The sequence below is a fragment of the Molossus molossus genome, unplaced genomic scaffold (genome assembly GCF_014108415.1).
Source record: "Molossus molossus isolate mMolMol1 unplaced genomic scaffold, mMolMol1.p scaffold_m16_p_17, whole genome shotgun sequence".
Classification (NCBI taxonomy): Eukaryota; Metazoa; Chordata; class Mammalia; order Chiroptera; family Molossidae; genus Molossus; species Molossus molossus.
The window spans coordinates 51,157,573-51,185,305 of NW_023425352.1; the positions used below are offsets into that span (position 1 = coordinate 51,157,573).

The following is a 27,733-nucleotide window of genomic DNA, read 5'->3' on the forward strand; positions in this document are numbered from 1 at the left end:
GGGCATATTTTAAAACATAGGTAGGGAGGGGTCCAGAGTGGTTATTGTCAGACTTCAGTTCTTATGAACAGAACCAGGGAGCCCCCGCGGTGCTGCGTGTCAGAGAGCAGGGAACCGCTCTGGCTCGTGTTCTGTTCTGGGGGTCAGGGTTGGGCACCCAGAAGTCTGGTCCTCCTCAGCACCTTTCTCAGCCCCGCCCATCTGCCACCCCCACACGTCTCCTGACCCACCTCCATGAGCCTCTAGGATGTTGAGGTGTCAGTGAGTAAACCACTAGCCTGGCCCCGTTCCTGGCCCCGTACATTCTCTGTCTCCCTGAATGTCTGATGGAGATTCCGCTAGGCTTGCGCCAGGCAGACAGAACAGGCACCTCCTGGCACCTCCAACTTGGAGAAGGTGTCTCCAAGGGCCTTGTCGCCCACAACTTGCCATCCAGGGGCTCCTGCTCAGGGTCACTGGGTGCACCCACCCAGAGGGTCAGCCATTCTGGGAGATCCCTCCAGCCAGACTTGGAGCAGAACTCCTGACTGTCACGTGTGGTCATGGCAAGTGGGACATGCTGAGGGGTCCTGCCTCGGGCTCCGTGGGCCACATCCAGGCAGGCCTGGGGTTTCTTCCATGCTGCCAGTCAGGAGGGTGGGGATTTAGTTCTCCTGCCTCAGAGAGCTCAGTCCAGACCAGAGTGGGGCTAGTGAGCGATGAGCATGCGTGGTGAGTCCACAGTCCTGAGAGTACCCCCGACGGACGCCAGCAACAAGTGCCTAACACCCTCCTTTCCTTCCCTTTCTCCCCAGGGTCAGTGTGGAGAATACCCACACCGGGTAAGTGAACCCCTAAAACTAAGCCATCCTGGAGCACAGCCCCTGCTCAGCCTTGTCTCCCTGGGCCCCGAGCACCTACAGAGCTTGGGAAGAGGAGCATCCAGCCCTCGGTGTCAGCAGCCAGAGTGGGGCCGTGGGAGGTGTGTGTGCCGGCCGGGAGTGTGCCCTCCGGGCAGTGCGTGTGCGTGCGGAGCCGGTCTCCAGCACTCGAGTTCACCGCCCACGCCCGTCTGTGACTCTGCCCTGCGCGTCTGGGCCGCGAGTCTCCCAGCTGCCTCTCCTCTGCACATCGCCTCTGTGAGGCCGTGTGGCGCGTCTGTGTGTCTGCATCCCTCCCCAGGCTGTGTGACTGCTTGTCTGGCTGCCTCGCCGGCTGAATCAGACGGTCTTTTGGGTTAGTCCTGTTTTTTCAGATGACCCAGCCTCAGTGGTAGCGATAACTGGGGGCAGATTGTATCAGTTCGAGGGTGAAGTCTCTGCTTTGCCTCTTGAAGAACAGAGGACACTTTTCAAGCAGAGTGAGGGATTTCAGGGCTAAGATGGTCTCCCACTTACCCAGCCCCCACCAGCTCCTGCCTTTTCCTGGCTCTGCCCAGGGTGCGCAGCCCGGAGCCTGCTGCCGTCCCATGGGACCTGCAGAGCGCAGCAGCCACAGGCCGTTCTCCAACCAGGGAGGGAGGCCCAGTGAGCCGGGGCCTGGAAAATGGCCCTGGTTTTGTGGATCGGCAGTAGAGGTAGGGAGGGCAGGCATCTTTAGGTGCCCATTCCCCTGTCAGGGCCTCATTGTGCCCAGAAACACAACAGGCGGGGGCACGAGAAGGTGGAGATGAGCACAAGCCAGGCTCCGAGCCCACCAGGCCCCGGAGGGCCAGCAGGAGACCCTTGCTAGCAGAGTCCTGCCAATCAGACCGCCACCCCTGGGTTCCTGGGCCAGAGAGAGACTCGGGGAGCCTCGAACATGAGGAGCCACCTTGGTGTTGAGGCCAAGGCTGGGCTGGGCCCGGGCCGGGGACCCAAGCCAGCAGCCGCGTAGACAGACCAGCCTGTCAGTGGCATGTGCTCCAGGGACGCAGGGGCCCTGGTATTCCGGCCAGCCTGATCCTGATACAATAATAGAAGGTCAGCTGTGTTTATTTGAAACGATGGGCTCACAGGATTGTTATGTTGCCTGAAAGAAAGACAGCTTCCCCCAGCACAAAAGGCAACGCAACTGCAGCGGCTGGGCGGTGTGTCATGAGGGAACGCATGAGGCGGGCAGGGGGCTCCCTGCCCCTAAGCCCAACGTACGAGGAGAGGAGAGAGAGGGCAGGGAGAGAAGGCTCCAGAAGCACCTTGGCCACTGGGTGCAGCATTACGACTGAGGCAGTGTGGGGTACAAGTCAGGCAGGGGTGAGAGTGGGTTTGGGGACCCGGCTGGCGGGCACGGCCGAGCAACTGACACCTGCTGTTTCTCTGGAAGTGGGTAGGAAAGCAGGGGGCTTCTAGGGCAAGTGGTCTACTGGCTTTCTGAGGGGGTTGCAAGCATGGTGGGGTGGCAGGCCTCCAGGTCCACAAGATGCCAAGAGATCCGTGCTGGCCCCTGCCTCTGTTGCAGCACCTGCAGGGAGGGTGGGGGAGGAGCGGGAGGGAGGCGGGTGGGGTGGAGTCCCCAGGGATGGGGAGCGGGGGAGCTGGTCTGGCTCCGGCACTCACTCTTCCCCTTTGCCCTGTCTCACCGCCCACCCCGTCCCACCAGGAGTACCTGAGCAGCACTCTAGCAGCTCTGCACTCCAACCAGATAATTGCCCTGAAGGTTTGTAGGTTCTGTTCTGGAAGGTCTGGGCCCCGCTCTGCTGAGAGGCTCCCTGGACGCAGAGCCCAACATTGCACATCCTCGGGCACCAAGTGGGAGGGGATGGGGCTCTGGGCGCAGCAGTGGCCCAGGAAGTCAGCAATGACCTAGAAAGGCCATGACTGGGCCCCCAAGTCCCCAGGTGGGCACAATCTCAGCCCAGGTAGCCTCTGGTTCTTAACATTCATCCCAGGGGCCTCGTGTGAGTTAAAATACTTTCAAAAACAAGAAGTTGATGATATGCCATCTTTGTTTCGACGTGGGTTCTGACCACTTCCTAGAGCCATGGGGTGCTCAGCTGCATGGGTAGAGAGATTGGAAGCAGCAAGAATTTCCAGAAATAAAAATCACATTCAATAATGTGATTGCAAGTTACCGCTCCCAAACAAGTGGTTGAACATGCCAGAGACGTCCTCGCCCAGCCTCTGTTTCCAAGCCATCCCGCCCCAGGGCGAGACCTCAGTAGCACTTATCTTGTGCCCACACTGGCCACAACCTCAGCCGGCTCAGCCCAGGGGGCCTGGCTCGGCACTGCCCTTGACCACCTCCCCAGATTCGCTGACATCAGCCTTTCTCGTTCAACCAAAAAAGAAACCCAGAAGTCGCCACACACTAGCCTGGCTCCAAGTACCAATTTAGCTGGCCCTGTGGCTCCCTACATGGCCAGAGCCTCTGAGTCGTCTGCTGTCAGCCCAGCAGCCTTTGTCCAGGACCAGGAATGGGTGGGGCCAGCGGTGCAATGTTGGGCCATGTGTCAGGTGGCCTTTTCAGCCCCGTGTGGCCACAGAGGCCGGCCCAGCCAAGGAGGACCACTCTCCCAGTTGGGGGATGCTGCTGGCCAACACCCCAAGGGCCATTCCTCCTTCAAGGGACGGTGTACCCTCCAAGGGCAAGCTCAGCACTGCACCCCACAAGCCTCGAGCATCCCTCCACACCTTCCCCCTGTGCCTCGTGCTCGCTAATCTCTCTTCTCTCTATCTCTCCTCCAATCCCTCTTGGCCGACCTGCCTTCCTGGTGACTTTCGGCATCCTCCTGAACACCTGCGACCTTTGGCCTTTGCCCTCTGGCCTTCCAACTCATCTTTCTCCTCAGCTGCTGCCTCTTCTCAATTCAGTACGACTGGCTCCACCCCCAGTCATAAAAAGGCGGACCTTCCAGGTAGACCCTTCCCTTTGCCCAAACTCCAGTGGCCTCCCAGGGGCTCGGCAAGTCTCTGGGCCTGACAAGCCAGCTGGGGCGGTAGACAAAGACAACACCTCACTCTACTTTGGTTAAACTAAGTTAAACAAAAATGGACCCATGAATGCCATAGACCTGGAAATACACAACACCCAGGCCCAGGAGATCCCCACCTTCCACTACCCATTACTACTGCCAGCCGACGGCCAGCACTGGGTACCAGCCACCGTGTTACACATTTCACAGGTTTGATGTCATTTCATTCTCTCAACAGTTTTATCAATGAGGCAGGGTCATCCTTATGTCACAGATGAGAAAATCAAGGCTCAGAGACGTTAAGTAAGTTGTCCAAAGTTACACAGTAAATTACAGCGCACCCAGGTTCTCTGCCTCTAACTAGCTGTGTGATTTGGACAAGTTACTTAACCTCTCTGTGCCCCCGCTTTCTCATTTGTAAAATAAGGATAATGACAGTTCCTATTGCATAGGGTTGTTGTGTATGCAAAGCGCTTGGACTAGTTCCTACACAGTTTGAGTGCTATAATTAAACGGAGGCTCAGAGAGAAGTAAATTTGTGCTCACGGTCACACAAACACAAGAGAAAGAATGGGAACTGGCAGCCAGGTCTTCAGACCCCCGCCCGGGGCTGTCTCAGTTGGCCTTCTACCCTTTATATTTAGAAATGCATATTGTTCAGCATCTGATCACTTGTAACCTGAGTTTGAGGACTGAGGGAATTTGCAGAGGGAATGTAGCCACAACCAACAGGTGTAATCATTGTGAGCAACTGCTTCCTTCTTCCTGCCCTACTAACCCAAGGAGGCCGGGAGAGGACCAGGTCACAAAGCACAAGAGCCGCAGACCCAGGGGTCAGGCTGAGGCACTGCAGCTCGACCGCAGGCCAGGCAGCCCGCGGCCGCCACCCGTGCCCCTAGCCTTCCTTACACGAGCAGGGAGCACGCCCAGGGCCGCAGGGATGCTGGAAGTGACAGGGCTCTGAGATGCTCTCGGAAAGCCTGACAGCATGGCCTAGAGCCACCATCTGGCCTGACTCAGGAGACAGCAGTCCAGGGACCTGCATGTCAGGCACCTGATTGAACAAGGCCAAAAAAAATCACTCCAATTAACAGCTAAAAATACAGAGGGACACGTGATGCTCGTGTTACCTGAGCCTGCATATCCCATAACACCAGGCAAATCCTCGAGAGCCTCCATGTGCTCTGAGCGCTTACCCCAAGCACAGCTACTCGGGGGGCCTGCTGACAGCACAGAAGCACCAGGCCACCCCACTGTCACCCACCCCCACCCGTGCCAGACCCCATTCCAGGAGAGCCAAGTCCCGGCTCCCAGAGCAGCCGTTCGCCTCCACGCCCAGCGGCCACTTCCTGGCCTCGGCTGCATGAGCTGCTGTTGTTGAGGCCTCGCTGGTCCCAGGCGCTGCTGTGAGAATTCCACATGGATTATCTCATGTAATCGCACACCAGCCGGCCGGCAGTGGGGGTGCCATCACCATCATCCCCACCTTACCGATGAAGAAATTGAGAGGGGCCCAGGCATGTTACTGCTTCCCTTTTCCAGAGCAAGGGGTGGGTGAGCCAAAACTTTCTGTGCTGTCTTGACCTGGTTTCCAAAGTAGAGAGAAAAGTATCGGAGCCCCCTTCTGCCTGCTGTGGCTTCTGCCTGGAGAATAAGGTTTTTATGCTGTCAGCCATTGTGGGACATAAAGAGGTTTGTCCATTTCCTATCAATAAACCAATATTGATTTTACAGGCTCTGGAAAATACTTAAATACTAGGTCTAATATTGGTTGAAATAGGAAACTTTATAGGAGACATGATGTGCTTAGCAGATGGTGTTGGAGGTCACTTCCAAAGTGTAGACAGTTGGATGGTGAGCCATTTTTGCTGGGGACCTATTTGGAATGAATAGGAATAGTCTGGAATTCTGAGGTGGGGTCTTGGCTCCCCTCTGAATTCTTCCTGTGACCTTAGTCAGAGAACTCAACTTCCCTGAGCCTATTTTCTGTAAAATGGGACTTGTGAGCCCTTAAGCACCTGCCTCCTCCACCATGAACACTCACAGCCCTCACGCAGCTTCTCAGCGGGATGGAGCCCGAAGGAACACTGCTGGGTGCCCTCTGCCCTAGGATGTCCCAGCCACGAGATGGTTCAAGCAGGTGCTGCCGAAGTCATACAGCTCTAATTAATTCTGAGGTTGTGCACTGCTGTTATAATCATCGCTTCCCTCGATAGAGTTTGCAGGAAGCATCAGCTCCCTTTTCATGCAGGGAAGCAGGAGTCACAGGCTTGCTGAGATCACCCTGAGAGGGTGGGCTGGCCTGGAACTCGGGCTGCCTGTGTCCCCTTGCATCCCAGGCTGGCGCGCTCACACCTGCCAGGCGGTTCTGTGTTGGTCTGTCTCAGGGATGGGCCCGTTGTCATGAGAGCTGAGCCCAGATCGTCCCTGGAGAGCTCACTTAGAAAATAACACAATGGCATTGGGGTGATAGGATAACTCTGACTGGCCCCCAAATCCCAGATCTGGGTCACATGGACCAGGCTCTCTCCTCCTCCTGAGGCAACGTGATGCTCTTGCCCCCCACGCCCTCCGTCCAACCTGATGTGACTGGAGAACTCATGCCCCACCTGAAGGGGCGCCACTTCCCGATCCAGTCCATGATGCCCCTAAAACTGTGGGCCTAGTTGCCAGGGCTCCCCGATTTTCATCAGAATTTACCAATCCAAATTTTTTACTTAAAATCTCTTGCCCAGTTGTTTAGTGAACCAAACAAAATTCTATGACCTCTGACCTAAGGATCTGTTTGATGCTCTGGGCCAGATCATCACAAATGGCAAAACGCCGCGTTAGGAAAGGAGGGACCGCTGCTCTCCTTCGATGGCTGAGCGCCAGGGTGTAGAAAGAGGAGGTGGGGGAGTGGAGGCAGGCCCAGGTCTCAGACCACCAGGCTGGGAGCAGACCTTCCGAGCTGGGGTCGCCTCACTCATTCCTCTGCCGCCCGCAGCAGGCTCGCACCCTGGAACCAGCTGCTCTGCAGCAAGTCCTCTGCAAGCCCCTCCTCTTGGGGGCCCAGTGTCTTGGCCACCTCCTTGCTGCCACCAGTCCCTGCATGTAGTCACCACCGCAGCAGCACCACCATCACGCCACCACCGCTCCCACCAGAATCCATGCAGGGCCTTCACCGGGTGCATGGCACTGGGGCGGGCACCGCTCTGCGGCCCCGGGGACTCTCTCTAACACTTGTTTCCACGAACCTCAGGGTGAACAGGGCCAGGCCGGTATTCAAGGCCCGCCAGGGCCACCAGGCCCCCCTGGACCGAGTGGACCTCTGGGGCATCCAGGACTGCCAGGGCCGATGGGGCCACCTGTAAGTACCCCCTTCCTCTCTCCACTGCCTCCTCCTCCAAGATTTGTCCTAAGAATTCTCTGGAAGCACGCACATGTTGCGTAACCAATGGGAACCTGTGTCCCAGCCGAATGGCAAAGGCATCTTGACAAGGCCATTGCACGGGGTGCCCCACGCAAGGAGATGCCCATCCCTGCAACACTCACCTGCTGCTCTCTGGTTCTGCAAACACACCTCCCGGGGCCATGTCCTCCACTCCAGTCATTGCTTTCTAGGGAGGAAATCTCTAACAGGCTGTCCCCAGCTCAGCAGAGAGGAAAGGAACTTCCAGGGCCACCTCTGATGGCTGTCCCTGAGCCCTGAGCTTAGGAGGAGAGCCTGAGTTGAGGCAGTGAGTACTGATGGAGATGGCACAGGGTTGCCCCACCAGCGGGCACCCCTAACCACATGCCTCTTCCGGTGTGTGCAGGTTTCACACTCCGAAGCCACCAGCTGGATGCCTGGCCGGCAGGGGACCCTGTACCAAGCCTGAGGACTGGCTCAGGGAGGCCAACAGGCACCCTACCTCCAGACAAGGCCACATACAGGCGATAATTCAAGCCCAGTGGCCACCAAGTCATCCACTTCCAAGCCCTGGCCAAGGCCCAACTCTTCCTCGGCTCAATTTAATGCAAGAAAGCACCCGGGCAGGAGAACTCAGCCGGCATCTGGACTTCTTAGGAGAAAATGGGTTCTCCACCCAGAGCTAAGACGAATGTCATATGTTTCTAAGAGGACAGGGTTAAGGACAAAGTCTATTTAATTACGTTTTTCCCATGTGGCTAAACAAACAAATCTGCTTTTCTATGGACTAAAAGACCATACATTCATTATGAAAAATTTGGAGTATAGACAAAGAAAAGGTTTTAAACTGCCTGTTTTCCCATATCCATATTTCACCAGCATTAACGTTCTGGAGAGTTGGTCCATGGACCGGCCAGTGCGGAAGCTCATTATGGGGTCCCTCTAGTTTGAGCGACAGTCCCGCTGACCAGCACCCAGCTTGGTCGGAGGATGGCACTGTGGTGTGAAAACCTAGCTTGCTGGGTGCCTTGGCCCTCCTGCCCCGCTTGACCCCCACAACAGAGTTTAAATATTTCCATGATTTCTTCCCATGACCTCAGGAAAGAGATTAGTCTCACTTTCATGAGTTTCTAGATGGGGAAGCGGAAAACCTGAAAGGAAAGGAAATTTAGGGGCTTGAACAAAACCAAGCTGAGAAAACCAAAAAAGTGTTCAAAATTCACTTCTTTGCTGGCTCCCCTCCCCCAAACACACTGGGCTCCCACTCACTGAATCCAAGCCAGATTGTTTTCTTTGTTCGATTTTTTTATAGAGAAAAAACAAAAAGCACCAGAAAATGTGTTTTTCAACCAGTTGAAACAGACCAGAGTCAGGCATCATGGTTTTCTCCGCCCGTGTTTGCATCCAGACCCACTCCCACCGCTGCGGTGGAGACAGCCTTCCCTCGCCTCTCCCCGGGGCTCCCACAGGCCCTGGGCCCACACCACCTCCCCTCTGCTGGCTGCCATGGTCACAGTGCCCTGGGGGAAGGAGACAGAGGGCTCCCCAGCAGGCTGGCAGAGCCAAAGGCAAAATCATGACTCTGCTGGGCAAGGTTGGCTTTCCAGGGAGGGGTCCCAATTAGGAGGTGGGCGGGTGGGGAGCAGGACCAAACCACACTGTCCATTTAGCATCATGCCACTGACCTATTTTGCAGTGGGCAGGCACAGCGGAGATCCCACGGCGCCCACATGGCTCCAGAGAGGGACATGAGCCTGTTGTCCCCACATGCCCTCAGCAGGTTTCAGACACCCTCCCAGGATCCTCTGGTCTGTTCTCTAGCACATCCAAAACCCGTTACAGCTCCTCAAGCACCACTGGGCCCCCATCATCCACTATAAACTTGACTCACCTCAGCAGTTCGCCCGTGGAATCCACCTCCACTCACCTTTCTCTTGCTTCCACAGGGCTTTCCTGGGCCTCCTGGACCGAAGGTGAGCGTCCTTCTGGTGACATGCTGAGTGGGTGGGAGAGTTCCCCGGGGGGGGGGGGGGGCAGGCAGTACTGAAGGGTACTAAGGAGCTGCGAGGAGCTCAGCTGAGAGGTGGATCAAGCTTGGTGCGGTTCCAGAATGCCACCCACGGGAACTGATTGAGTTCCACAGGGTCGAACGTGTATGTGCTCAGCCGACCAAGTCCTGTGGAAGGTGTGGTCCCACTTCCAAGGAGCTCTGGTCCAGTCAGAAGCAGGGTTGATGCCCAGGCCACTGTCACAACACCCCAGTAAAAAGTGTTTCATAGGGGTTAGAACTGGAAGGGACTTTCGGGGTCATCTGGTCTCTTCTGAAACCCTATCTGGAAGCTCATGATGTCAAACAGACTCTCCCTTTGAAGCTGGGGGTCCCCTGGCTCCGAGAATGGGAAGTTGCAAAACCCAACCATTGTGCGCTTGTGGAGGCTGAGGGCCCTGGGCAACGTGACTGGTCCAAGCTTTCAGCAGAGAATCAGTGGTGGAACCAAAACTGAAACTCGGGTCTCCTGCCAAGCTGACTTGTTCAGAGGAGCAGAACAGCCTCTGTTACTGCCCAGGGTCGGCAGGGCTGGGAGTTAGAAGGTACTTGGACATGGAGAGGAAGAGGGATGGGAATGTGCGGGGAACAGCAGGGGCTGGAGTTTGACTTTAGGAAAACCCCTCTAACCATCTTCTCTCTGTTCCCCCAGGGAGACCCAGGGATCCAGGGCTACCACGGGAGGAAGGTAAGAAGTGCGGGGAGGAGAAGACCCCACCCCACAGCGGTAACCCAAGTGGGCTCTCTCCATGAGCACACGGGGTCCAGACTTGGTGGGACACACATACTTTTGCACAAACACTCACCCAGCATGAGCCTCATAATGCTTGTGAGGTTGGCTGGACAGGGATCATGTCTCCACTTGGCGGAGCAGGAGGCCGGGCCTTGGGCAAATCAGTGGTCCAGCTGGACCTCTGACCCAGAAGGGTCTCCGCTCTTCCCAGCCGGGTGGGTGTATCTGCACCGAGGCTCCTCAGGTGCTCCAGGCAGGGCTCTGTGTTCGGCAGGGCTGGGGAAATGGGAGTAGGGGCCCAGCCCTGCTCTCTGGCAGCTCACAGGCCAGAGACGTGGGATTCCTGCAAAATGACCCTGGTGAAGGCAGAATGTGCTCATTGGTACCATCACAAAGTGCTGTGTGAATACAAGGGGGTGGAAGGTTACTCCAAGTTGGCAGAAGTTTGGGAAGTCTTCTGGGAGGTGACAGCCTATGAGCTCAGTCCTGGTGAATGGGTAGGTGTATCAGTTATCTACTGCCGTGTAACAAACCGCCCCAAACTTTCTGGCTTGAATGACAATTTAGTTCTCATGATTCTGTGGATTGGCCATCTGGGCGTACCGCTGGTCTCCGCTGAGCTCACTCATGCAGTCACACTAGATGATAGATGGAAAGGCTGGAGAGCCAAGACGGCCGCATCCACATGTCTGGTGACTGGCCCTGTCAGTGAGCTGGGTGCCTCTGTTCTCCTCCACTCAGCCTTTCAGTCCGGGTGGACTAGACGGGTCTCCTTACAGTACGGCAGGCCCAGGGCTGCACTCAAAATGGGCAAGTCCCGGTGCACTGGCATCACATTTTCTGATGTCCTATTGGTCAAAGCAAGTCACATGTCCAAGTCATGTGCGTGGGAGAAGGGACTTAGCTTCCACTTCTTTTTGTGGAAGGAGTGGCAAAGCATTTGTGGCCATTTTTTTAAATCCTCACCTCACCCAAGGATATATTTATATATTTTAGAGAGAGAGGGGAACATTGATGTGAGAGAAAAACATCAATTGGTTGCCTCCTGTATGCACCCTGACCAGGGATCGAACCCACAACCTAAGTATTTGCCTTGACTAGGAATCAAACCCATGACCTTTCGGTGTATGGACAATGCTCCAAGCAATGAAGCCACCTGGTCAGGGCCGTGGCCATCTTTAACCCACTACCGTGGTCCTTCAATCAGCAAATGTCAAGGGAAATGGCATTTTAGACAGGGAAACAATTTGAACCAAGGTTCACAGATGGTTATTACAATAACTATAATAACATAAAATAACCTTAATAACCGATACCACTTACTGAATGCCTACCACATTGCCAGGCTGTCTTTCAATGTGACCTGCATTATTTCTGATCCTAAGGCCTCCCTATGAAGCTGGTACCATTCTTCTATGTACAAACGAGGAAACTAAGGCATGCCCACGGTCTCTGGGCTCAAAGTGGCAGAGCAGGAATGCACGTCCAGGTCTGGGCCCTTCTCATGGTACCACCTGCTCCACGGAGCCCACCCTGCCCTCCAGACCCTGGCCGGGAAGCCTCTTGAGACAGCCAGGAGAAAATGCAGGAAGGAAAGGAGGACGTGAGGGGGTGGGGTTTGGGAAAGGGAAGAATCACTCCTGAGAAGCACATTCCGCACTCCGTAATCCGGATTGTTTTATGGGTGCTTGGTGGGTGAACCGGCGAGACCTGAGAGTTCTGTAATTAGTTCTGCACAAACTGAGAAGTTTGTATTGTGTCAGGCAATGGGAATTATAGCCCCTGCGGTTGCCTCCATCCACTCACACAGACTCACAAAATTTACTGCCTCCTGGTGCAGAGCAGGGTCGGTTTTCCCATTAGCAGCCACACCAGTTCTTTCAAGCTGTGAAGAAACAGCAGGGCCAGCAGAGGTTTCCCTGGGATCGTGGTGATGCCCACAACGAGCATCCATACCGTGGTGGTGTCTGCATTTTCCTGCCAACTGGTTCATCCAGAAAGGAGCTTGGGGGTTTGTTCTCCTGAGAAGGCTCAGTTTGGGGCTAGAGCGTCATGATGCTGGAGGCCCTGGTCCCTTGAGTATAGCAATCCTGGGTTCAGACTGTGGCGCAAATCATTCAACCCCAACCGCATTGAATTTGCAGAGAAAACCAGCGTGGTCCCGCTGACAGATGGGCAGCTCCTGACCCCCAGGGAGCCTGCTGTGGGGAGAGAAAGCTCGGGGCTGCTGGAGAGGGCACCAGCATGGAAGGGGGAACGCACTTCTTCTGTATGATGGGGGTAGAGCGGGTGCTGATGGGTACCTTTGGAGGGAGGGAGCTCTCCGTCACCAGAAAGCTAGAGTCTCTCCAGTCCAAGTAGAGGCTGGATAACTGGGTCTGGCGTGTGTTGAGAAGTGTCTAGATCAGATGGGAGACTGGATTAAGTCCCTTCCAGCTCAGGGAAGCTACAGCTTCCTGGGCACAGAGTTGGCTCCACACCCCACAGAGAAGAGCAACCCTGGCTCGGGAAGGAGTCTTGGTCTCTTTGAGCCTTTGTCCAGGTCTTTCCTCACCTACATCCAGGCTTGTCATGAGCATCACCACTTTGGGTCTCACGAGGAACCGAGCGGGCCCTCCTCTTTCGTGCTCCCCACCCCTTCTTTCTCGGCCAGACCTCTCCCCCGCCTTCCACAGCGGCCTCTGGCCAACCTAGCGGTGTGAAGCTGCTAGCGCCCTCTCGCCGCCTCTCGGTTTCTGGAAGGCTCCTCTTGCCGCCACTGCTCCCAGCCTGCCCTGACTCTTGTCAGGAGGTGCTCCTGGAGCCCAGGGCGGTCTCGGCACCCTCTCTGTGCTGGCCCTCACTCTGCTGCGACCCTCATTCCGTCTCCTCAGCCTCAGCCTTTTCTTCCAGCGAAGCCCAGAGAGTGTGCACTGCGCACTGGTTGCCAGCCGCAGAGGGTTCACCCCACCAACGTGGGGTCATTCCTCAAGGTCAGGCAACTCTCGGGAGGCTACGAGTGCCCATTCCACGGCCCCGGCCCCGCTGCACACCCTCCTCCCACGATCGCCGTGCCCACGCGCAAGTCTGCGTCCTGTCAGAACTCTGAGGTGAGGACACTGGTGCCCAGGACAAGTGCAGCAACACTTCAGGCCTCTGGTTTAGCCAAAGGTCATTCGTTCCCTGGCTCACTCGGTCCTCGCCGTGGCCCAGCTTATTATCCTCACTGTTCAGATGAGCTCAGAGAGGTTAATACTTTGCCCAAGGTTGCACAGCTGGTGAACAAGCCCCAGGAATTGGAAGCTGGGTCTCAGGAGTTCAAGTCCAGAGGCCAGTCTTCTCGCCCTGGTGCAGAAGTGCATTTCTGCTCAGGGGGCCTCACCCAGGCTGAGCTAACTGCACAGACTGCCATCCCCTGCGGTTTCCCTGGGATGTAGACGGTTCTCCCCCCAAGCACCCACCCCTTGTCCATCATTTCTCTCTGCTGTCCTCTCTGCTCTCTGCTTGGAGTAAGGCGTGGTAAGGAGGCACGACACGGAGGCTGACCTGACTACAGGTGCTGGGATGAGTTTGCTTCCACCCCAGGGAGGAGCGAGTGCTGGCAGTTGGGAACACCGGGCTGGGCCAGGGCCAGGCTGCGAGGAGGACCTGTGGGGTAACTGAGGGACCCTCCACATCTGCTTCAATTGATGTGCCCCGGAGACTTGACACACATTCGGGGAGGGCTTTCTTCCAGCATGGGGTAGGATTTAACCCTCAGCAAAAATGTTTCTCAGCCTGTGAATTTTCTTATGATTAGCTCCATCCACCACCACCAGACCCCCAGCACTGGACCCAACCTGCAGCCTCCCAAAGGCCTGCCTGGCAGCAGGGCAGGCCCTCCACCAGCTCCTTAGGATCAAAGGCCAGAGTGGCCAGCGGGCCCTGGGCTGCCCCGGCCCCACTCGGGGCCAGGCCCGCTGCCTCAGACACTGTGAGCATTGTCGTGTACCCATGTGGTACCTATTTGATCCAAATTTATGACGCCGGCCGACTTTAAATATGTCTCAAGACGCAAAGTGTGTTTAAAACATTACAACCTTGGCTCTCTGTCAAGAGAATTGACGAGTATTGTCAGACTACATGTGGATCACAGTCCTGGTGAGAGCTTATCTGTGAGCACATCGGAGCTGGTCAGTATGTCTCAGCAGTGGGAGCTGTGTTGGCCACACGTGGCAGTCTGGGTTCTGAGCCTCTGGGTTTGCATGAAGGACTGTGGCTGAGCACACATTCCCTTCCTGCAGCCATGGGCTGTGCGTCTTCAGGCCAGAGGACGCAGGATGTGGGAACCTCATGCTAGCGCAGCTGGTTAACTGGTCACCCCTCCTGGAGGCTCCCAGGGGAGGAGGTCGGATGGGCCCTATAGTTGGATGGCTAGGGTGTTGGGGTGAGGGTATAAGGAGCAGGAGCTCACCCCCAACCCATCTCAGTCTCATTTTCTGGCCACGCCAGCCGTCCTCCTCGCCGCTCCTCAGTCCTACAAAAGGGTGTGTTCATTCTGATCTGCCAGGCAAGCAAGGGGCCCCGTGGGCGGACACACTTCTGTGGGATGATCATTAGTAGTATTACAGCTAACGTATGCGGCCTCTGCAAAATGCCGGTTTGTGTCTGAGGCACTTTGCTTGCATCACCTTGTAACAACCCTGGGAGGTAGGTTTCATTCTTATCCCCGATTGACAGCTTAGCAAACTGAGGTTCACGGAGGTGACCCCTCGAAGGTCCACAGCTAGGAAGTAGTGGAGTCAGGTCTGCCGGACCCCAACGCCTTGCTCTGAATTACTGCTACCTGGTTCTTACGAGCCCTGGGGTCCCCATGACTTCCAGTAGCAGTTCCCCCTCCACTAGCAGGGAAGGAGGCGGGCGCTGAACTGTCTTCCTTGTTGTGAGAAAAGGGTCGTGGCTGGAGCCAGGCCATTCCCTGAGCCTCCCAGGCTGCCTGTGAGCACCACTGGAGTGTCCAAGGCAGGGAACACTGGGCGTTTGGTGCATTTTAGTCAAAGAACCAAGGAAGCCTCGTGTTTTCCCTCTGGCACCGGTTTCACCGGAATGATTCCTGTGGGGACTTGGCGTGGTCCCGGGTCGTCCAGCAGAGCCAGGAGAAGGCAGCTATTCCTGACACCTCTCCGCACCCCTCTAGCTCCCAGGGGACCTGAGCAACCCCAGGCTTCTCGGGCTCATGTGCCGAGTGCTTCACGCAGATGGGAGCCGTAGATCCAAGAACCTTCTGGGATGAAGACAGCAAGTACTCTTTCAAAGCCACGCAATCCCGGTGGGGACAGCCAGACCATTTAAATTAAAGTAGATCAGGGAGGTGAGGCCTGGGCTCCAGATCTGAGGCCCCGTCAGGGCTGACGGGACTCCCACTCCGCCTGTCTCCCCCCAGCCTGCGCTCTCCGGGCCCCATTTCTCCCGCACTCCAAAGTCCACAGATTAATTAGAGCTGACTTTTTGGAACTAACTACAAAATCAACCGATCTCAAATCGAGATTACAAGCCAACCGCCCTGCCAAAGCCCTGGCCTTCGAGGGGGCGTCTGACCCCGGTAATTCCCCAGATTGCTTCCTGCCAACCCCAATTACCGGGGACCTGGCATTTCCGTGGTTCCAGGCCCCTCTGGTCTGGAGCCGGCTGGAGCAGGAGCAGGGAACTGGGCTGCCTCTTTCCCCGAAGGGAGTGCTGGGAACTCTGTAAGGGAGAGAAGACACTGGCCCTCCTCACCTGGATTTTCCAGCGCAGGAAAGGGCCCTGCTCCAGGCCTGAGGCCTGAGCGGCCTGCTGGCCTCCCCCAGCCCTCCTTCCCACACTCAGACAGGTCTTCCTCCTCCCTGCAGAGAACAAAGAGTCTGTGTGTGGAGCTGCTTGGCCCAGGCCCCCCAGCCAGCACTGGGCTGCAGCAGGAGCCCCACTAGGGAGGTCCATTCATCTCCCTGTGCTTCTCTGGCCTGACCTTTGCTTGGCTGGGGAGCTGACCTTGAAGCCCCCCACCTCCTTCCAGACGACGTCTTCTTGCCAAATCCCTGCCCCGCTTGTTCCACTAACAGTAAATCACCAATTAAGAGGCCACTCCCACCGGACGGGAGCATGGCCAGCGTGTGCTCCAAGGAGCTTGCTTCCACCCTGTCATCTCGGTAAAGGATGGGTCCTCACACCTGGAACCAGCGACCAGCATAGAGAACCTATTGATGCTGCAGCGTGAGCACACCAGGGCCCAGCTGGGCAGCCAGGGACATGGGGAAGTCCTGGCCGGGACGGGCCCTCTGGGGCACTCCGGGCAGCCAGCTCTACCCACCTGTGCTCACCCAGAGCTTTCTTAGCCACAATGAATGGAATCCACCTCTTCCAGGCGGGCAATCAGGCATTCGTTCTGGGCACCACAGTTAAAGAGCCAGCCTCCCAGGTGCTGGGTCAGCCTGGCCCGGGGGCCTGTGCCATCTGTGCTCTGTGCACCGGGGGCAAGACCCTTTGTGATGCTCAGGCACCCACTTCCCCAGCTGCAGGGCAGCCCGACCAGGTGGCTGAGAACCACGAGGGGGGCCTCTGGGGTCCCTGTTGGGAGGACATGAGGAGGCGAAGACAGAGGGGATGAATTAGGGCCCCGGGGCTTTGACAGACTAGGAGAGTTTCTTCCCCACCGAAGATGAAGACGTTAGTGAGTGAGTGGATGGAAATTCAGCACAGTTCCAAACTTAGATCCTTTAAAAGGACCACTTTTAAGAAGAGACACGGGAAAGAAGGAGCCCTGGGTAGGCACTCACAGGACTGCCACCAGGGAAAGCTCCAGACCGGCCTCCGCCTCTGAGACAGGCTGCCAGAATCACCCTCCCTGACAGTGACGCCCCGCCTGCACCCCCCGCCGTCGGGAAGCAGTGTTTCCAGTTCAGGGGTCAGGCTGGGGCGAGCCCTAGAGACTGATCAGAGTGGACTGAGCCTGCAGGGTGGGTCAGCGGAGGGCACCCCTGCTTCCTGCCCAGCAAAGGGCTGGAAGTGAGGGAGGCCCTGAAATGGGGATCAAGGGAGCCTGAGTCATTTGCAGAATTAAGAGACTTGGGCGGGGGGGGGGGGGGGGGGCAGAGGTCAGCCCCGCTAATGAGGAGGGCTGCCTCCTTAGGAGGCTCCGAGGGGCCCAGCTTTCCCTGGAGGGCGTGTGTGTCTTCACAGACGAACCCACATGGGCTGACGACAAGCCCAATTAGCCGGAAACCCTCACTCCCAAGTTCTGCTCTGCCCGGCTCCTGTGGAGACTGGAGACAGAGCCCAGAGACAAGTGAGGAGGAGCCAGCCCACCCGCCTCCCTGCTCACGCACATGAAGCTGTCTCTTGGGGGCAGGAGGAGGAGAAAGCAGAGACCACCCCACCCCCCACGCCCCCCACGAGCTGCAGTTTTACCCAGAGCTGAACTCCCTCCACCAGGAAGCCTTGTTCTGGAGCTGACAACAGACCCAGTGTCTCCTCCAGCCTCTCCCTCCTAAGGCCTCACACAGGCAGGGCAAATGGGAAATCCCTAAATAGTCTGGGACCCCCAAGCTGACCTCCCACCTGCACCTCCTCTGTCGGGCGTCCTCGGGGCTGAGTCAGCCCAGGGCTGGTTGGCATGTTAGCAGGGCATCCTGGTCCTTTAAAGGAAAGTGACAGGGGCCCTCAGCTGGTTCCCTGAGGAAGGGGTTTGAGGCCTGCTGCCAGACTTCTGACGAGGTCCTGTGGTGCCCTCTGCTGGCCACATGGCAGACCTGTGGTGGCAGGCAGGGCCCTGCCCAGCTCGGTTCTCTGGGTGCCTGTGGTTAAAGACCCAGCCCCTGCGCTCTGTGGAGCTGCCCTCCCAAGCGGACTACTTCATGCCCAGGGGACACAGACCTAAGGGCCCTCCAGCAGGGAGGTGTTTAATTTTTTTTTTTAATTTTAACCTGAGGATATTTTTCTCTTTATCTTCAGATAGAGTCAGAGGAAAGGAGAGAGAGGGAGAGAGAGAGAGAAATATCAACATGAGAGGGACACATCGACTGGCTGCCTCCCACATGACCCCGACCAGGACCAGGGACAAACCGCAACCGAGGTACGTGCCCTTGGCCGGAATCGAACCCGTGACTCTTTGGTCCGCAGGCCGACGCTCTAACCGTTAAGCCAAACCTGCCAGGGCAGCAGTGAGGTGTTTAAGGGAAGCAGCAGGAACATCAGCCCAGCTGATGCTGGGGTTGGCCTAATGAAATGGGTACCCGGGCTTTGGCAAACAAAAGGCCTGTGTTCAAATCCCTGCTCTGCGTGACCTTGCCAATTGTACCTGGCTCCTCTGAGCTAGTTTATTCACCTGTGAAACAGGAGTAACATCCACTCCCACATTGAATAGAAGGATATAAAGCCCTTAGCCCATTCAGACACACGGCAGGTGCAGTAAATGGCCATGTTTCTCTGCTCTGTCCGTAAGAGGGATTCCCCAGAATTTAGTGGCCAGGACAGGCCTGGGGCACTGGCTTGTCTGCTGTGGTCACTTCCTGACTCCACACCCTGCCCGTGGCTCAGGGATTCTGGCAGGTCAGGATGAGGAAGGCTCCTGGGTTTGGAGCCAAAGATTCTAAGCCTTGCCCTGGCCGGTGTGGTTCAGTGTTTAGAGTGTCGGCCTGCACACCAAAGGGTCACAGGTTCGATTCCCAGTCAAGAGCACGTACCTGGGTTGCAGGTTCGATTTCCAGCCCCTCCCTCTCTCCCTTCCTCTCTCTCTTGAAAAGCAAAATCCATGGAAAATTATCCTCAGGTGTGGATTAATGACAACAACAAAAAGGTTCTGAGCCTTTTGCAGGATTCAGAGACTTGACCCCAAGAGGGTGGGTGAGCCATCCCAGGCCAACATGAGTCTGTGCGTACAGACTACAGATGCACGGGGTCTTTGCTGCGCTGCGGAACCAGCCCTGGGTTTGGGCTGGCAAAAGGCTTCATACAAGAGATGGTGCTTGGCCAGCTTCCCCGACGATGAATAGGGTGTTGAGGAAATAGCAGAGTCATAGAATCATGAAAACGGGTGATGATTTCAGGGAAACAGATAACAGGTGTCAGGATGTCAGGTGATGAGGCGAGGACGGAACGCCATGCTCAAGGGCCTGGTCCTTCTCTGCGGTCAATGCCAGGCAGTGGTTGTTTGGAAGTAGAGAGTGTTAGGTGGAGCTCTGTACTTGGTGAACATAGGGTGGCCGGGGACTGCCTGTAAGAGGGCAGAGGAAGGTGGGACCAGCCTCCCTCTGTCTGTGGGAGCCGCAGCATGGCCCGAGGCCGTGCCGTCAGGCCTGAGAGGACGCTGGGCCAGCGGCAGGGTCTGTCAGGGTCCTGCTTCGCCATCCACGGCGCTGGCCTTCACACGCAGGAAACTGCAGCAGACTGACAGTTGTCACCTGTAGCTGCACGGCATTCTGGGCCCTGGCTGGGGCTTCATTTGGGGTTCAACTCATGGAGAGAGGAGCTTCCCTCCTTCTTCCCCTACCCCCCACCCCGACACAGCAGCCCTCACGTGTCACTGGCTGTCATCTCCAACCCCATCTCCTCCCAGTGCGTCCTTCCAAGGATGGGACAGTACAGTCCCCCTCCCGTAGATGTGGCACTTACAGAGGGAGGTACCAGACGCTGAAGGAGAGAACGGGACACTGCTGAGATGGCGGAGCACACCCAGGCACCCTGGAGGAGGGACAGCTGTCCTGGCGCCCCTGGACAGGTTCCAGGCAGTGCCCTGACTCATCTCCAGTCCCCCACCGCCCAGAGTACAGGCAGACCCGAGGGACCTGGGGGGTGCAGTGGGCACGTGGCCGTGGCCGCTCCTGCCCTGCAGCACTGCGTTCCAGGCTGCCGGGCCCGTGGCTGGCAGTCGGCCTTGGGCAACTGCCCCGTCTCCCTCATCCCCACAGGACTCGGGCTCCTCTGGTGGGCCTCCCACGGGGGGCCTTCCCCACACTGATCTGTGACAGGGACCCTCCCATGACTGAGGGGAGTGGCCCTCGGTGGCTGCCCGAGATGGCGGGTCCTCAAGCTCACCTTGAACTGGACAGCTGTCCTGAGCTTCCAGACCAGCCCTTCTCCATGACACTCAGCAGGCCGTCTGCGGGGCCCAGGCCTTGGGCCGGGGTCTGGTCCTCTTCTCACCGTCTCCCTCTCTTCCTCCAGGGAGAGCGGGGCATGCCAGGGATGCCGGGCAAACACGGAGCGAAGGTACCTGCCCCTCGGCACACCCCAGGCAGCCGCCCCAGCGCCCGCCTCTCTCCCACGCTCCTTCCCACGTCCACTGTGAACACAGGGTCCTCCCAGGCCCTCTCCCCTGTCCTTCCAGGCAGGGCTGCTCCTGCTTGGCCCCCGAGCCGCCATTCACCCCTGCCCTTCTGAAATGGCCGGGCCTCGTTCTGGACATCTTTGGGTCATACAAATCTCGGGTAACCCCAGCTCTGGCTGCAGTCCTGAGACCCATGTGGGGAGTAGGCACCCCCTAAAATCACCTCCCCTTGGGATTTACTAAGCACTGTGCTTGGAAGCCTATTCACTTCAGATGTGGAGATGGACTGCTCCCCAGCCCGGGAGGGCACAGTCCCAAGTTTTCTGTGAGGAGGACCCTGCTGACACCCTTGGGGTGGGCTGTATGTGGTGACATCACCATCTACTCTTCTCCCTTCCCTGCGGCTCTCCCTCCTCCCCTCCCCCATCTAGCTCACATGTGGGCGTCCTGCCATGGTGCCCACTGTGTCCCCAGCACAACCTGGGTGCTGAGCAGCTGGGAGGGAAGCCTGGGGACCCAGCTGAGCTGCATGGAGCCCCTTCCTCGGGGCCCACTCCCCCTGTGCCGAGCTCAGCACCCTCCTCTTCCGTGGGTCTGGGTGGCAGGCAGACATGAGCGGCCCGCCTTAGCATCTCCCTAAGGGGATGCTGGAAGGCTGACCTCCTGGCTGCAGACGTCTCCATGCCCTTTCTTCTCTCTGGCAGGGGGCTCCTGGCATCGCCGTGGCTGGGATGAAGGTCAGTGGAACACTAACTCACAGTGAGGGTCGGGGGGAAAGATGGAGAGAGGAAGACAGAGGTGGGGCTTCAGGGGCTCTGAACCAGGGGGAGCAGACAGGGTTGGGAAACATTTCTCCTAAAGCAGCACTGCTGCCAGATGCACGCACACATAACAGTGCATGTCAGATGCATGCACACATGTGAACAGCCCATGTCAGATGCACACACACACATAACACGAACAGCCCATGTCACATGCACACACACACATAACGTGAACAGCCCATGTCAGATACACACACACATAACGTGAACAGCCCATGTCAGATGCACACACACATAATGTGAACAGTGCATGTCAGATGCACACACGTAACGTGAACAGCACATGTCAGATGCGTGCACACATGATGCGAACAGGCCATGTTAGCTGCGTGCACACATACAGTGAACAGCCAATGTTTACTTAAAACTTGCAGGGAAGTAGCAAAGGGTTACCAGCCTCAGGTGTAGGTCTTACCCTCCTGTGATGTGCAGTGGAGCCGGACTTTTCTTCACACTCTGGGATTTAGCAGCTACATGCTGTGAAGCTTCAGGGAGAAGAGCAGGACTCCTCCCCCGAACCCCACCTTCACGGCCCCCCTGGTTGACAGGCAGACAGATGGAAACCTGCAGCAGCACAAATGCTCAGTGTGGCTCTCCCAGCAGGTCCACTTACGGGGGCACCATGTGGAAAGCAAATGCCTGCTCCATCCTCCCCCTCCTCCTAGGCTGCCTCACTGACACCCACACCAGCCACACCCATCACCTCGGGTGGGGGGAGAATAAGGGATGGTCTGGGAGGCCTCATTTGGCCTGAGGCTTGAGGTCTCAGCACAGGAAAGTCCTGAGAGAGCCATTGCTTCACCTACCCCATTGCTCATTTGCGCCTGCTCGCTCGTCCTCTCATTTCTTCACCGTCTCTTCTTTTTTCCCCACACAGGGTGAACCAGGGACCCCAGGAGCCAAGGTACTGATACAGAGGGCACGTTCTGGGCTGCATGGAGGGAGCATCAGGTTTCTGGAGGAGGGGGAGGGACTGCTGTTGTTTTGCTCTTGGTCCCCCTGTGGCTGGCCTGGGGCCGGGGACCTGGCTGAGCAGAGGAAGGCCCGCCAGGGAGGGGACTGCTTGTCAGGATTGCACTGCAGATGCCTCCCTGCTCCCCGGACTCTGGCTGGACGGCGTGGCCAGTTTGCCTGCACACCTGCTCCAGCAGGCAGGGGCTACTGTCCCGTACCTGCAGGGCCCTGTCTCTCTCATCTAGCTCATTAAAAGATGCGACGTGAAAAAGAGTTTCCATGGTCAAATAAGTTTGAAAAATATGGGATTAAAAATATGACACCGAGCACTGCCGGTGTGGCTCAGTGGATTGAGCGTCATCCCATGGACTGAGAGTCCCGATTCGATTCCCAGTCGGCACGTGCCTGGGTTGTGGGCTCGATCTCCAGTAGGGGGCGTGTAGGAGGCAGCCAGTCAATGTTTCTCTCATCTGTTTCTATCTCTTCCTTCCTCTCTCTCTACAAAAATCAATCAAAACAAGTTTTTAAAAAATATGACACCGATTTATTCACTGCAGGCCTTCTTAGAGCCGGTGATATGCTAAATGTGCCCTGGAAAGCTCTAAAAAGATATCTTGGGAAGACTTTTCAAACTTGTTTGACCAGGGCATGCTTTTTTTCAGAGGAACATCTTATTCTGGAAACACTGGTCCATGATCACTGTCCAGCATACCCCTCACAACCCCCCACCCATCCTCTTAGGAGTGACTTTCTCTTCTCACCCCAAAGGGAGACCCAGGAGCAGCAGGGAAGCCGGGGCCCCCAGGTTTGCCGGGAAAGAGGGGGCAGAGGGTAGGATACTGTGTCTTTGAGCGTGTGCCCCTACATCGCCACCTCCGCCAGTCCCCCACTCCCTGCCCCCGGCTGGTGTGCTGCCTGCAGTGTGCTGTGGGTGCATGCGTCCCGGGGGGGTGGCGTACTGGGCAGCCTGCAAAGCTTCTGAAAGTCACCCTGGAGAGCAACCCTCCCTCCTTGAAAGCCACTGGTTACCCAGGAGGAAAGCCCAGCAGAAGGAAGGCCCTTCCTCCCTTTGTCCCCACTCCCCCAGGAGGACCGCTATGGGACAGCTGCAGCCTTTCCTGGCCTGTTTCAGGGCAGACCCCGCCAAGGCACAGCCCAGGCAAAGCAGGGCTCCCAAGACTCACTATCCTCCCGTCACCTGGGCCCTTACCCAGCCTCCTCCCCTTCCCTGGCCCGCTCCAGGCCGCTTTGCCATTCAGCTTCTACCCAAGGACAGGTAACAAGGGGATGACCCCAGTGACTTGGTGTGGCTCCAGCTGGAAAAGTCATTGATATATCTGAGCAAGTTATGACCCAGGGCCCTCAATTTATATTGTTATATACGTGAGCCGCCAGCCACCAGGCTACAGAGAGTGGAGCTTCCCATGCTGTGCTCTTGGGCAGGGGGTCCCCTGATGTGAGACACTCTGAGTGCGAAGTGAGGTCTTGATGTCAAAGGTGGAGCATCCAGAGACCTGCACGCGAGACCAGCTCTGCCACTAGCGCAGGGAGGGGCCGTTCACGGTCACGGAGCCTCTCCACCTGCACGGAGGGTGGGCCCTGTGACTCACATGAGAGGGGAGAGGCTTCTCCGGGAGTGGCAGAAGCGGGTTGAGACATTGCTGTCGCACAGTCTGGAGGCCAGAAGTCTGGAGGCAGGTGTCAGTCTGGAGGCGGGTTGGTTTCTTCTCGAGCTGCGAAGGGTCCTCTGTTCCGGCCTGTCTCCCACTTTCCGGTGGTTTGCTGCTGTCCTTGCTGTTCCTTGGCTCACAGAAGCATCACCCCACCTCTACCATCACCCTCACATTGTGCTCTCCCCGTGTGCACGTCTGTGTCCAAGTCTCCCCTTTTTATAAGTACACCAGTCATATCAGATTGGGGTTCACCCTACCAGTGTGACCTCATAACATAATGACACCTCCAATGTCCCATTTCCAAGTAAGGTCACATTCTGAGCTCCTGGGAGTTAGGACTTCACCATAGAAATGGGGGTGAGGGGACACAGTTCAGTCCATAACAGGAGACACACTTCTCAAAATATTCCTCCAAAGAGAAGTTCTGCTTAGATGGTTCTTGTCTCTAGAGGCAAGAAGGAGGTGAGCAGGGAGTTCTCCCTGCAGACCAGGGGCCTCTAACTGCCAGCCCTTCTGAACATGAAAAGGGCGTAGTGGTTAAAAGGGAGGGCTTCCCAGGTGCGGCCTCCCACCCTGCTCGCCCCTCTGAATACTCTGGGCTGAATGCTCTGGGCTCCTCCCTGCGTGAGTGAGAGCCCAGCCCACGTGGGACCGGGACATGGTGCAGGCTGTCACCGGTGTGCAGTGGCCCAAGGAAGGAGCAGGGCCGAGATGGGGGTCCTTCAGGAAGGGGTCCTTCAGAAAACAGCCCACCGAGGGGCAGGGAACGCCAGGCCCAGTGCTGGCAGGGTGGTGCCTTCACCAACATCGTGGAGAAACAGCTCTCACCCTACGTTGTCTGCGTTTGCTCTGCAGGGTGAAAAGGGCACCGCGGGCTCCCCTGGGCTGCTTGGCCTCCTGGGTCAGAAGGTGGGTACTGAGCTCTGAATGGTGAGTTCTGGGTAGAGACCTGCTGTCCAGCCCTGCCCACGTCCCCAGCCCCGCACGGTCCCAGGGGCCCAGCATTCTGGGTGTCCCTCCCAGATTTGGGGGAAGCAGGTGGACCACAGTCCAATTCTGTCTCCGAGGAGGTGGGTCTGAGGTACCACATGGGAGGTTCTGATTGGCCAAAAATGCCCAAATTTAAAGAATTTAGTAGCTATGACCTGGTCAGATCTAGTTGCACCAGCTCTGAAGATGTACTCAGTGGTACACAAGCTCCACAAGATATTCCATTTGGAAAAGGACTAGAGGTCAGGTAAGGCTGGGAGCGCAGTGTAAGGCAGGCCCCCTTGGACAGGCACAGGGCACCGTCACCTGTCAGCTCTGAGCCCTGTGGTGAAGGAACCTGCAAAGCTTCGTTTCATTCCGCCTTTCCTAACACGGTTTGGCCACCAGACCCTTTTCCCCCCAACATTTCAAACATTACAACCCCCCGGCGAAGTGTTCCGTGGAACACCCTTTAAGAAACACTGCTGCGGACCAGGTCCTGATGGGTGTCGTGTTTCAGCTCTAAACCTGTTGCCCTCAGTGGCCAGCTCCATCCATCCTCAAAACCCACGGCTGGATCAGGCCTGGCTCCTGAGGCCTCTGGTTCCCAGCCGTCCTGGGGCCCACAGGCCTCTACTGCGCACCACACCCACCGCCAGGTTTCGCCTGGACTGTGAGGGGAGAAAGGCAGGCTCGGCCACCTCCCCCCGAGCTGGTGGACCCAGATGATAACTCTGACTTCCCACCCCCAGGGAGAGAAAGGCGATGCTGGCAACTCCATTGGAGGAGGCAGAGGGGAGCCCGGCCCCCCAGGGCTCCCTGGGCCCCCAGGGCCAAAGGTGAGTCTTCCCCTGGACGTGTGCTCAAGATGTTTGCCTGAGCGCTTTATTCGCAGCTCATTCTTGGGGACTCTGTGTCCTGGGCATCTTGCCTTCTCTAGTCTTTTGCTCCAGAGGTGTGGTTTCTCAGTGGATTCTGGAAAGGTCGTTTGCTCTGAGTTCTTACTCCCAAGCAGTGACTGTTTGACCGTCCAGGAGAGAGGTCCACCCAGGACAGATGGATGGTCCCACTGATTCCAATGGCCCTCATGAACCGAGTCAGGGACTGACCACTGCAGGGCCTTAGGACAGCCAGAAAGGCCCCTTGCCCGGCCTCTGAGTGGGTTGCAGCTCAGTGAGCTGCTGGGCCCGCCTGGGGAGGGCACACTTTGGGGAGGAGGGGGCAGCCGTGGCGACAGCTAGTGGCCCACACTTTCCTTGCTCTCCGTAGAAAAGGCAGTGAATGGTACCATTCGGGTTTCCCAAAGCACTTGCTCGCTGTGCTCCTTGGTTTATTTGAGCAGCACAGGGAAATGAAGGGGTCTCTTTCTTCACTATAAGGAAAAGATTAATTACATGATTGGCAGCACTACGAATGGACTCACGAATTCCTTCCACCGACGTTTATCCGAGGCTTGCTAGGGTGGGCCCTGGGTGGGCAGCAGGGCTGCAGAGAGCCTGCCCTGGGCTGGCTCACAGTCTGGCAGGACAAACAGAGCCACAGTCCATGGGAATACGGTGTAGGGGGCCAGGAGAACCCCACGACAGAAGTGGCTTCCCCTTCCCCTTGCCCATGCCCACGCCCATCTGAATGTGGCAAGAATAGAGCTCCCCCCCCGCCCCCGGGCATGAGCAACCCCCGCATGAGCACCAGCTTTGCCAAAGGTGTCCCTGCCACCCAGGCTCCCAGACATCCCAAGTTTTGGAGTCTGTCCCTCTGATCCCACAAGGCATGGTTACCTGGCACATTTTGGGTCTTGATTTGGGGTTGGAGAAACCTGGTCACTATTGTCCCCACGCCCTGGGACAAAAGAAAGGGAAGGCTAAAAGACTGTTCCCGAAATCATGTTCTCTTTCCAAGTCCAGGCAAATGTTTAATAAGGGACACATTTGCTCCTGTCCCAGGCCCCTGGGCCCCCGCCTCCTCCCACATGCACACAGGCCCAGGCCTTCGCGCTCCCCTCCTCTCCCAGGCAGGAGGAGACGTGCCTTCACAGGTGTTTCAGGCTCCAGAAGGACCTGCCAAGGCTGCTGGCTGTCCACAGCCGGGCCAAACAGCTGAGAACCGAGGAGGGCCTGGCAGGGGGAAGGGCGGTGGACACCAGCAAGTGGTGCAGAACAGGACTCAGAGGAGCGTAGGAGAAGGTAAAGGGCTGCCGAATGTATTGTTACCTACTATACACGTCAATGAGGCAATTCCGTTAGCAGTTTATCCTGTGACTGTAACAAGCAGGTGTGTGCACAGAGAATGTGCTGTGGCTCCAGGTACCTCATTAGCCAGAACCGGCCTTGCACAGGGGCTTCAGCCTGCGGCTTGGGAAGGCCACGCAGCTGAGTGTCTAGCGGCGATCGATCCCAGAGTGCTGGACTTGTGTGATAATTGCTCATCTAATCACATTGGTGATCATTTTACTTCATCAATGTCAATAATGTAACCTTACCATTCGTTTGGATTTATTGTTAATATGTGTTTAGTGGTTTTAATACATAAAGCACTTGCCGTATAAATTGAATCAAAGAATCTCTTTATAGTACATGATTTATATATTGAAACTCCATTAAGTGGGATGAAGTATAAATCTATATGTATCATTTAAAATAAAATGCTGCAGCCTGGCTGGTGTGGCTCAGTGGGTTGAGCATCGTCCCGTGGACTGAGAGGTCCCAGTTTGATTCCCGGTCAGGGCACATGCCCGGGTTGTGGGCTCGGTCCCCAGTAGGGGGCGTGCAGGAGGCAGCTGATCGATGTCTCTCTCTCACATCAATGTTTCTATCTCTCCCTTCGTCTCTCCCTAAAAAAAAAAAAATCAATAAAAACATATTAAAAATAATAATATAATAAAATAAAATGCTACAATAATGATTTTGAAAAAAAGGGGAGGCTGCCAGGAGGAGGTGGGACCCAGGCTGGGCCCAAGCTCGGGTAGGAGTCAGATAGGTAGGATGGGGCAGTCCGTAGGGTCCAGCAGAGAGAG

The 27,733-nt window shown here is 56.8% G+C and overlaps 1 protein-coding gene across 16 annotated transcripts in view; it reads left to right on the top strand.

The window, feature by feature from the left end:
- COL13A1 (collagen type XIII alpha 1 chain) overlaps positions 1 to 27,733 on the top strand; it is a 148,076-nt gene that overhangs the window by 88,922 nt on the left and 31,421 nt on the right. For 9 of the 16 annotated variants that reach the window (XM_036264695.1, XM_036264698.1, XM_036264693.1 and 6 more), the window contains 10 exons: positions 795 to 821; positions 3,746 to 3,811; positions 7,110 to 7,217; positions 9,206 to 9,232; positions 9,959 to 9,994; positions 20,198 to 20,242; positions 21,005 to 21,037; positions 22,002 to 22,028; positions 24,607 to 24,660; positions 25,473 to 25,559. In XM_036264695.1, the coding sequence (XP_036120588.1) occupies positions 795 to 821; positions 3,746 to 3,811; positions 7,110 to 7,217; positions 9,206 to 9,232; positions 9,959 to 9,994; positions 20,198 to 20,242; positions 21,005 to 21,037; positions 22,002 to 22,028; positions 24,607 to 24,660; positions 25,473 to 25,559 (510 nt within the window). Of the gene's footprint in view, positions 1 to 794; positions 822 to 2,556; positions 2,614 to 3,745; positions 3,812 to 7,109; positions 7,218 to 9,205; positions 9,233 to 9,958; positions 9,995 to 20,197; positions 20,243 to 21,004; positions 21,038 to 22,001; positions 22,029 to 22,846; positions 22,910 to 24,606; positions 24,661 to 25,472; positions 25,560 to 27,733 lie in introns of all 16 variants that reach the window. The other 7 variants (XM_036264690.1, XM_036264694.1, XM_036264699.1 and 4 more) reach the window with 3 other exon arrangements.